Consider the following 12,049-nt stretch of genomic DNA (forward strand, 5'->3'; position numbering starts at 1 on the left):
TGTCACTGTTTTTACTGAGTTTAATAGAACCGTTATATAGTTACCTTGTATAATTTTTCTTTTTGGTACCATACATCTTCTTCTTCTTCAGGTGCTTGAAAGGTGGAGTCCATGTGGAGATCATCGCGCGACCTAGACAGGATTCTACGTCTGGATACCATTTCTGACGGGGTTTCAGGTAAGGGTAGTTCTAAGGCAGGTATCCTGTAAAAAAAAATTCTATTTTATTGGTCCATCTTATACAAAATAGTATTTTTCTAAGTTTTAAACATTAGCGCAGACGTTCCAAACCCATTTTTAAGCATCTGAATCCTGTTCTTTCAGTTCTTTTAACCAAAGTATTTATATATGTCATTGGAAACATACATATCCAGTAATAGTAACTACTAATTACCGTGCAAATATACTTAATTATAAAATGCTTTTCTTGAACTTGGCGGGATCTCGCTTATAGATACATTCTCCTTGTGTTTTTCATCGAAAAAAAACCGCTAAGAATTACATAAATTGTAAATTAATCGGTTATTGCGTAACGTTCATTATTTATTGTTGATTATTTTACTTATTCAGTTGTTGTTTCGTTACTATTGTTTTTCTTTTTAATGTTTTACGCGTGGGTGCAATTGGTCTTTTTATATACAGGGTGTTTCAAAACAAATGCGAAAAACTTTAGGGGGTGATTCCTTGTTCAAAATAAAGGGTAGTTTGCTTTATAAACGTTGGGTCAAAAGTCAACCATTAGGGAGATATCGCGGTACAAAGATGGCGGAAAAATAATGTTTTTATTTTATATCTTGAAAACGAAAAGAGATAGACTAATGAAATTTTATGGAAGCATTACTGTTATGAAAACACACTTTCTGGTAATTTTTTTACTTTTTTAAAATAAGTGGAAGGGGTTGAAATAAACTACCCCTATCATTCTTGTTAAAGAAAAATCTTATAAAACACATGCAAATGCTTTAATTTGGATAGTTTAGTTTGTTTAGAAACTTTTTTATCTCTTGTGTTCTTTTGATAAAACTCACCGATTTGAAATTAAAAAATAAAATGTAAAGCATTACATGTCAGGACAAAGAACATTTTTAGATTAAAAATCTAGTGATAATAACGATAATAATAATCATCTTGATAATATCGTATTGCAGTAGAGTAATGTCAAATAAAATAATATTAGGAACATCCTAAAAAGTAACAGCGGCCTACTATAGATTTTTTCCTAAAAAATTACAGCAGCCCGCTAGATTCTTTATCAGAAAATGTTTTTTGTCCTGACATGTAATGCTTTACATTTTATTTTTTAATTTCAAATCGGTGAGTTTTATCAAAAAAATACAAGAAATAAAAAAGTTTCTAAACAAACTAAACTATCCAAATTAATTTTTTTGCATGTGTTTGATAAGATTTTTCTTTAAATTTCGTTAACAAGAATGATAGGGGTAGTTTATTTCAACCCCTTCCACTCATTTTAAAAAGTGAAAAAAGTTACCAGAAAATGACTGCGAACAGTAATGCTTCCATAAAATTATTATTAGTCTATCTCTTTCGTTTTCAGATGAAAAAATAAAAACATTATTTTTCCGCATATAATTCCAATAGTGAGACATCTCCCTAATGGCAAACTTTAAACCCAACGTTAACATGAATGAAAGGGTAGTTTATTTACCCTGTATATTCATTTTAATTTTTTTCTTTTACTTTAGCTATGTTTTGTAACATTTAGACACATTGTTTTGTGTTTTCAATAATTTTCGAATATACTGTAGATTATCTGATGGTATCTGTACCCATAAATAACATCCACATTGAGATTCGGACAAGTTTAGAATTCTGTATGGCTTAGTACCGTTGGAAACCAATTTTCTCATCATAATTCTTTATAGAACATTTTTAGAATATGTAATAATGTAGGTCACGTTGAGACACCTACCGATATATGAACAGTTATGCAAGAGAATGACCGTACAAGTGGTGAGGGGGACGCCAATGTCAGAGGTTATGACTAAGGTTCTTCTTTGCTAAATTATGCGCTATTATTTAAATGTAATTGCTCCCGAGATACAGATAGATACAACAAAGGCGGTTACACTGCTTGCCGTACAAAACATGTAGATTTTTTAAATATAAAACTTAAGAAGGTAATTTTATTTATTCAGAATTAGGTTTTTATAAAAAGTATGATGACATAATCTTAATTGCAAATTGTCCTCAAGAACTACAAGCACAAATTAACGAACTAAATACAGTCAGCCAATAAAGGTCTCAAAATGAATTTAGCAAAAACTAACTAAAACAACTAATAGACAGAAAAGACATCCTGATAAAAAATTGGCGCTGGGAGGCACGTATAGCCGCCCATACTAAAATATGTTAGTCAAAAAGTTGGTAGGCAGTTCTTTTAGTTTCAAAGTAAAGGAATTTTTCCAAGTGTTTTCCAAGTTTTCAAAGTTTGTTGCAAATATTATTCCTAATCTTAACCTTTCCGGGACCGTGCTACAAAAGTTACGTTTCAGGCCGTGTGGGGTAACTAAGATACCCCACTGAAATATTTCAAAAACTGTTAATATTTTGACAATCAGGTAAATTATTAATAATTATTTGTAAAGTTTTATAATCAAACATCAATAATTTAAATAGTTTGTATTTGTTTAATATAAAAACATTTAATTTTAAAATTAAAATCTTATTCATTTTCTACTCATTATTTTGGCAGTCAGGATATAAAAACGTTTTACATTATTTGCGGTGAATATTAAAAATGTTTTTTTTTTGCAGGTACTACATAATATTTTTGTTTTTCTAATACGTGATCTGGCGCAAAAGCCGCATCTTCGGTGCGAATTTGGTTGTGAATCTCTTTAGCAGGATTTATGGAAACTGTGCTTTCGGCAAGAAATAAATATATTGCTGTTTTTACAGTTTCGGGAAAATTGTTGTTATTTTATTTCTTTCTTAGAACGTTTAGAAGTACAAGTCTTTGTGCTGGAGTGCTTTGCGTGCAGAATTCGAAGCGAATTCGGCAGGAATCTATTTTTGTTAGCCCATCATCAGTATATTCCTTTTGCCGCCATTTTCCAATAAATACACACACTAACTTACTACAGCACAGTAAATACCAACACTAAACTAAATATAAAACTTGTTTACGTCTTCATACAAGTCACCAACACGAAAAAAACATGAATAGTGCGTGTAGAATTTCGAATCACTGCAGGCCGTGCAGGATAACGGAGGTACTCCAGGCAGTAAATTTCAGTTTTTCGCCAAAAATAAAAAAAAAATATTTGGATATTTTTTTGTTAAAAAGGGTTTTGTATTATATTTTCTAGGATTACCTGAAAGGAAAAAAGTGAGAAATAAAAATTGTAAAAGTTATTAAAGAAAAAACGCATCTGGGGTACCTGAAATACCCCGCACGGTCCCGGAAAGGTTAAATTGAAAACCGCGTTTCGCTAGCTACTGTAATTTTGGAGTTACGATTTTTTAAAATTTTTAACCCCCTCCCATACCCCCTTACCAACCCCCCACCCCCACCAAAAACTAATGGCCAGATTCTCGGGTGCCACAGTATTTTTGTGCCAAATTTGGTTAAAATCGGTTTAGCGGTTTTTGAGTTATCGTGTTACAGACGGACAGACAGACAGACAGACACCATGAAAATATTTATGGCCCAAATAACTCATTTTGAGTGAAATTAAAAAAACTGTTTTTTGCCGATCTTAGTAGCCTACCATACCTATTGGTATGGTCGGCTAAAAAACAACACTTGAATTAGTAGAAGAATAAATATATATTTGGGACAACTAAAACACAGCTCGGGATCTCTACTCCCAGAAATCAGCCGAAGAATTAAGTTAACATGGAGTACTCAGCAGAAACTAAATATTACTCAACTTTCAGGAAATCACAAAAATATCAATAATTCGGGAGATACCAACAGGCGATTGAGTCAAGAATTTTCATAAAAAAAGTAAAGGTTGAATTTCAAAATATCTATTTTTTATGATCGAAAGGGTCTGCAATTATTAATTTAACGTTGCATGTGAATTATTGCAGCCGTTTTAAGATGTATACACAATAAAATTAAAATTCACATAATTTAAAATAAGCTTTATGTCAGCTGTTAAATCGGACAATAGCAGAAAGAGAAATTGCTAAATATTTTCAAATATTTCAAAACGTAATTAGTACAGTGGTACAAGGTAAACAGACGGTGTAATTCTTATTTTCACACCGAGAAATGTCACAGCCGTAAATTTTGTGAAGAATTCTATTAAATAGACTCCTTTGTGCTCTCTATCTATTTCGCAATGGCGGGCATTATACTGTTCAGTACCGGTTGAACTTTAATTTGACCATTTTGAACAAAATGTCCTTGAATTTTCCAAATCCTGTTCTAAGAAAGGCAATTTAAATGAAAATTTCGTATTTTGTCGCTGTTTTTTTTTCCGCCCTCATATTTCATAAGGATTTTGAGCAAATACAGACACATAGCATAATAAATTTATCTAATAATCGTATTATTAACAATTAAGTCCAAAATGAGGATAAGAGATCTTGATTAACGACATAAAATTACGAAAGCTACTCGAATGACACAACAATTTAGCGCAAATGAGATGTGATCTAAAAGAACCGACAATGTTACAGTTTTTTACGGGGCCGATTCTTGCTCTAGCTCACTGATTAGTTTTTTTGTGACACTCTGTACAGCATTACTAATGAGAATAGTCGAAGAATGTCTCCCATTCATTTCTAAAAATCATTGTTCTTTTTTTTTAATGGCGTGTATCAGTATCTTATTGTTTTTCTATTGGTTTGGATGAAAAATCAATGCCAAAAAAGCTGAATAGTAGTCGTCAGACGTTATTACGCCTCAAGCTGTACTTTCACTTTAATTCTTAGCCAGTGAGATGTCTTCTTCGATGGAGGATGAACACTTTTTACGTATCTGTTATGAAACATGTTTTTATCTGTTTCATTTATTTTGTCTATCCGAGTAACTTAGCCTAAAAAGATCAAATATTCCATAGACCTTTTTGTGTTCTATTTATTTTAAATCAATCTTCATAGGCTCTAAGAATATTAGATTTTTTACTTAAGATATTCTGATAAGATTAAGATCAAGTTAAGAGTTCGTATAGCATACAATATAATTCTCATATGAAATAAATCAGAACTTTAGCACAGAATATTACAACAGAAAAATAAAATATATGCTTTAGCTAACACTAGTTAAATAATGAGGATGCATTTACTTTACCTTTAAGAACATTCTTTGACACAAAACCTACAAACCAAAATAACAACAATGCGTCTCGAACAGTAGTCTAAAAGCTATTACCTAACATCTCTGTGTTGTCTGATTTCCCTCTCCCTAGTTTGTGAAAATATTTTAAAAATCAATAATTATTTATGTATACAGAGTGTCTTAAGAATGAATTTATTGAATTAATTTAAAGAAAAATGTTTATTTTTAAATATGCGGGTCATCTCAAGTTCCAAAACCATTCATCGAAAAATTCCACTGTAAAATGAATCAGTTATGGGGATACCCAAATTACTGAAGGTCCGTATTTGGAAGTACTACTTGAAAAAATATAATCAGCCGATTCAATGTTAATATTACTGTCTCCGATAGTGAAAGTACTTCCTATGCTTTAGTTTACTATACATTATCACGAAGAGCGGCCTTGGGAAGAGTTATTTCTAATGAATTTTTTGATCTGAACTAATTTAAGTGAGTGGCATCGAAGTATTCGCATTGAAAATCTATTGTTTGAAAGGTGGATATCAGGAAGTATTTTGGGTAGATCCCCAACAGGCCAAACAGATCCGTATATTGTAACATTAGTTCGACATTCGATTGCCTTGAGTGCGAGACTTTTATTTTAGACAACCTTGGACCGTTTTTGAGACACATATTTTTCGCGTTTTTTTCTGACTTAGGTGTGGTTGTTCTCGACGGAAATTTAACTACAAAGGACACATTAGCGACGTTTGAATTTTTAATAATAATTGTCTCGATAGATTTGACGCTCTTTACCACGCAATCGATATTTTTTCAGAGCCTTTTCTAGGATACAGCAGCCGGATACTGTACCTAACGCATAATTAACACACTTATTGCGACAGAAATATACGAGGCCTCACTATTTAATATTAATTCTGTTAGACCGCACACTTTGTAAAGAAAACTCGTGATTCTACCCAGGTACAAAGCTGTAGCTCTTAATTTATCAAATTTTAAAGTGAAAATGAGATAACAGGACTACTCAATTTATCCGTCAGTTAGATAGGCGTTAAAATAACTAAATGGATAGTAATTCTTATTTATTGTGATACGTAAAGGCGAAGGTAAACGGGCATGTGCAGGAATTCGCTACTGTTATTAAGTCCTTTTCACTGGAAACTAATCGTTTTAAAATAAATAGATAGGAGACTATTTGGGAGCAATATAGCGCCTTTGTACAGAGATTATCCTCTTAAATTTTGAATTATGCCTGAAAAGGAGCTTACGAAATTGGCCAGGGATCACTGACTCCTAAAAGCCGATTTTTTCTAGAGGTACGTGCCTGATTTTTGGTCGAAGTCAATTTTCGTTTGACAATGTGACGAGAAAAAGCTGAATTCGTCTAAACAATTCGATGGATACCCGTCCTATTAAAAATTTAATTGAACTAGGTTTTGGAAAACGCCACACTATCGACGCCATTCGGTGTATTGACCTTAGAACTGTCAAATATGGACTGGACAACTGCCCACGATTTTTGCGGAAAAACATCCTTAAATATACGGCTATTAACTGACGTAATAAAGCTATTAAAACCTTTACGGAAAAATCGCCAACAATATTAGATTATAAATAACAAAACAGACCGGTTTCGAAACGCCCATGCGCAATTTGGATCGATATAGTAAATAATAAAATAAATCTAGGCAAAAAATGGGTCCAGTAGGGTGGTTAATAAAGAACAGTTTTAAACGTTTTAATTATTTTTTTTTCTTTCTATTAAATAGAAATATAACGTTAAGATACCAACTGACGATTGAGCCAGAAAGCTTATTTTCAGCTTATTCAACCATTACCAATTATGGTGTAGCCTTCCTCACATTTTTAGGTACTCTACTTGTAGTTGGGCCCATTGTTGTCTATTGTTAAAATAAAATATTATTTTTATATGATGGTTATTCAATATAAACCAAGTTTTTGCACATTTTTGACAAAATTATCAATAAAAATTACTAATAAAATATGTTAATAAAAAGTTGGTAGGCAGTTCTTTTTTTTAGTATCAAAGTAAAGGAATTTTTCCATTTTTTTATCTCAAAAACTGCGACTTTGACTGATTTTGATGTTATTACAAATTTTGTTGCAAATATTATTCCCAATCTTAAATTGAAAACCGCGTTTCGCTAGCTACTGTAATTTTGGAGTTACGATTTTTTAAAAATTTTAACCCCCTCCCATACCCCCTTACCAACCCCCCACCCCCACCAAAAACTAATGGCCAGATTCTCGGGTGCCACAGTATTTTTGTGCCAAATTTGGTTAAAATCGGTTTAACTATTTTTGAGTTATCGTGTTACAGACAAACGGACACCATGAAAATATTTTGTATTTAGGTCATTTATAACCCAAATAAGTTTCCTCATTCTGAGTGAAATTAAAAAAACTTTTTTCTTTGCCGATCTTAATAGCCTACCATACCTGTTGGTATGGTCGGTTAAAAAGTTTATTAGACATTGTACTGTTAGAAAGGGTCGGAGCCATCAACAACCAATGGAGACACGAACCCTTACAAAAAAATATTTGCTTTATGATTTTATTCATAAAATTTTAATCAGTTACTAATGGTAGGAGGAGAATATATGTATATAGAACGATATATTTTTAAAATATTTTTAATAAATTTGTGTATTCTAAGTACAAAAATAATCGGTTTCTCTAGCTGGATTTCAATTTATTACGACTTGTTATTTATTTCATGTTTTATTAGTCCGATAAAGGTTTATTTATATTTGCCAAGTAAAGTATGTAATATTTCGGCGTAATGTGTCTGTCAGTGGGCTTCGCCGTAAAGTTGAATGACTGAAATGTAAAGATTTACTCATCGAGCCCGTGCATTCCTCAACGAAATCGTAAAATCCCAAAAATACTTGGCAAATCACTCGCCGACCGCATCAGGGATCATCGTGCATCCTTCTAAAAATAAGGATTATTCAAAACTCATCTCGATACCTTTTCTTCTTTGCCACGCTACGAATCTTAATGATCACATTATTTTTTCTATTTATCTTTTAAGGCACCACGCTATTGCTTATTATAGCACAGTTTGTTTTCATCATAACAGGTTATTCTTTAAGTAAATATTTTCAGTTTAATTACAGCGGTGCTTTCGCACATGCTTGGTTATCGTTTTAAATCAATAAGGTTGTGTTTTAAGTATAAATATGCAAACCAGTGGATAATGTAGCCTTTACTATATCCCTGATTATTAAAAACTATGAGTAAATATATTCACCGTCAATAAATATTTTTTTATTATTTGCTAATTATTTAAATTTCTTCGTAACGTATTCATGAAATTTGTCGATTTTGGTCAGGTCACCGATTTTGATGAAACTACTGTTATTCACTAAATATAAGGTGTAGAATATGAAAATATCGGCCAATGTAGTCTTACAAGAACAGTTATGGATGTAGGAGACATTTTATCTATTATCAAAAATAGCTGAAAAACAAGTACCCAAAAAATTAATTTTCTCGTAAAGCCAAGATACTTAAACCTTTAAAGGTGTATATATTCTGAATCTACGTAAAATTTCCTATAAATGCTGAAATCTTCATAATTTTATGACTATGTTTAGGTACTATTTTTCTAAGACCTTTGAAAATGTGTAAAAAATAGTCAAAAAGGTTTTCGACATTTTCAGTCAGGTCAGGTCACCGATTTTGATGAAACTACTGTTATTTACTAACTATAAGGTGTAGAATAAGAAAATATAGGCCATTGTAGTCTTACGAGAACAGTAATGGACGTAGAGGACGTTTTAACCATCATCAAAAATAGCGCAAAAACAAGTACCCAAAAAATTATTTTTCTCGTAAAGCCAAGATACTTAAACATTTAAAGGTGTATATATTCTGAATCTACGTAAAATTTCCTATAAATGCTGAAATCTTCATAATTTTATGACTATGTTTAGGTACTATTTTTCTAAGACCTTTGAAAATTTGTAAAAAATAGTCAAAAAGTTTTCGACATTTTCAGTCAGGTCAGGTCACCGGTTTTGATGAAACTACTGTTATTTACTAACTATAAGGTGTAGAATAAGAAAATATAGGCCATTGTAATCTTACGAGGACAGTAATGGACGTAGAGAGCGTTTTAACCATCATCAAAAATAGCGCAAAAACGAGGGTCCAAAAAATTAATTTTCTCACGAAGCGAAGGTACCTAAGCCTTTAAAGGTGTATATATTCTGAATCTACATAAAATTTTCTACAAATGCTGAAATCTTCATAATTGTATGACTATGTTTACTATTTTTCTAAGATCTTTGAAAATGTGTAAAAAATAGTCAAAAAGTTTTCGACATTTTCAGTCAGGTCAGGTCACCGATTTTGATGAAACTACTGTTATTTACTAACTATAAGGTGTAGAGTAAGAAAATATAGGCCATTGTAGTCTTACGAGAACAGTAATGGACGTAGAGAACGTTTTAACCATCATCAAAAATAGCGCAAAAACGAGGGTCCAAAAAATTAATTTTCTCACAAACCGTAGGTACCTAAGCCTTTAAAAGTGTATATATTCTGAATCTACATAAAATTTTCTACAAATGCTGAAATCTTCATAATTGTATGACTATGTTTACTATTTTTCTAAGACCTTTGAAAATGTGTAAAAAATAGTCAAAAAGTTTTCGACATTTTCAGTCAGGTCAGGTCACCGATTTTGATGAAACTACTGTTATTTACTAACTATAAGGTGTAGAATAAGAAAATATAGGCCATTGTAGTCTTACGTGAACAGTAATGGACGTAGAGGACGTTTTAACCATCATCAAAAATAGCGCAAAAACGAGGGTCCAAAAAATTAATTTTCTCACAAAGCGAAGGTACCTAAGCCTTTAAAGGTGTATATATTCTGAATCTACATAAAATTTGCTACAAATGTAGAAATTTTCATAATTTTACGACTATGTTTACTATTTTTCTAAAGCATTTGAATATGATTAAAAAAAAGCAAAAAAATTGTCTCGAAAATTGGCGATTTTTGCATTGCCGCCGATTTTTATAAAAATCATGTTATTTACTAATTAAAAGGTGTAGATTACAAATATATAGACCATTGTAGGTAGCCTTACAAGTATCGTAGTAGATATAAGCGACGTTTTAACAATTCTCAAAAATTGCTCAAAAACAAAGGTTCGAAAAATCAAATTTATCAAAAAACCAAAACATTAAAGTTATATATCTGTATATATTCTAAAAGATCATAAAATTTTATAAACCCTTAAATTTTCATAATTTTATCACCGTGTTTACTATAAGGTAGCAGGTTATATTTCGGGTTTTCCATATACCTGGGTATTTTTTATATATGCACAAGAAACACTCTTATATCATCCTGACATGAATCTGTTTGACTTCTTGAATTTTAAAAGAATGTCTGGTCTCAGTTTCTATCGCGTTGATTAAACATTATGTAATATCTATTTCTGGATGCACAGATCAAGAAAACTCAGTGAATTATTTCACTTTCAACTTGCTCATATTTCAAAAAGCTTATCAAAAATATTTACATTGCTTGTTATAGCTGTGAGTTACGATCACAAGAACAAAATATAAATACACCCAAATTGCTTCCTCAGGGTATGTGTTCTTCTACTTCATACAGGAAAAGTGTCAGTCGTTTTACTGTTGATCTTCAATAGTAGGCATTGGTTTTTAAACAAAATATTGTGTGCTTATAATATGTTTAGTAAAAGTAAAAGTTTAAATATTTGTTGTTGCCTCACTTCTATTTAAGTTTTTTTTTTACTTTGTCCATTAACTACAATCGTGATGATTAGAGACAGTATGATATAACTGAAATGAATACGAAAAACGTATAAAAACATAATTGAAAAGTAGATAAGAGTTCTATGCGGTTAATACAAAAAATAAAAGTTAGATAATGTTGCCAAGCTTTCTTACTGGTACAGATTTATTTTTATATTATCATAATAACGTTACGAATAATATTATTATATGGATAGATATATACAAATTATATTGATAAAAAAAAATTGGCGCCGGGAGACACGTATAGCCGCCCATACTAAAATATGTTTATAAAAAGTTGGTAGGCAGTTCTTTTAGTTTCAATTATCTCAAAAACTGCGACTTTGACTGATTTTGATGTTATTACAAATTTTGTTGCAAATATTATTCCTAATCTGAAATTGAAAACCGCGTTTCGCTAGCTACTGTAATTCTGGAGCTACGATTTTTTAAAATTTTTAATCCCCTCCCATACCCCCTTAACAACCCCCCACCACCAAAAACTAATGGCCAGATTCTCGGGTGCCACAGTATTTTTGTGCCAAATTTGGTTAAAATCGGTTTAGCGGTTTTTGAGTTATCGTGTTACAGACAGACGGACAGACAGACAGACACCATGAAAATATTTTGTATTTAGGTTATATGACCTAAATACAAAATATTTTCATGGTGTCTGTCTGTCTGTCATTTTGAGTGAAATTAAAAAAACAGACAGACAGACACCACGAAAATATTTTGTATTTTGGTCTTTTATGACCCAAATAACTCATTTTGAGTGAAATTAAAAAAAAAAATTTTGCCGATCTTAATAGCCTTGGCTAAAAATTGTAAAACATTCAAATTTTGGAGCTAGTGCAATTTTACAACTATTATTATCAAAAGTTACTTAGAAACAAGGTTTTTTAATAAATAGTAAATTTTTAGGATTGTAGAACTACGTCTATTATTTTTCTGAGAGCTCTGAAGTCCTTTTAAAAAATAGCCAAAATTAATCAA

At 31.3% G+C, this 12,049-nt stretch overlaps 1 protein-coding gene across 2 annotated transcripts in view; it reads right to left on the reverse strand.

Moving 5' to 3' along the window:
* LOC115875032 overlaps window positions 1-12,049 on the reverse strand; it is a 115,897-nt gene that overhangs the window by 74,807 nt on the left and 29,041 nt on the right. For both annotated transcript variants that reach the window (XM_030890367.1, XM_030890368.1), the window contains exon 2: window positions 45-204. In XM_030890367.1, coding sequence (XP_030746227.1) covers window positions 45-204 — 160 coding nt within the window. The remainder of the gene's footprint in view (window positions 1-44; window positions 205-12,049) is intronic.

The sequence above is a fragment of the Sitophilus oryzae genome, unplaced genomic scaffold, assembly GCF_002938485.1.
Source record: "Sitophilus oryzae breed Bouriz unplaced genomic scaffold, Soryzae_2.0 scaffold_1318_pilon_pilon, whole genome shotgun sequence".
Taxonomy (NCBI): Eukaryota; Metazoa; Arthropoda; class Insecta; order Coleoptera; family Curculionidae; genus Sitophilus; species Sitophilus oryzae.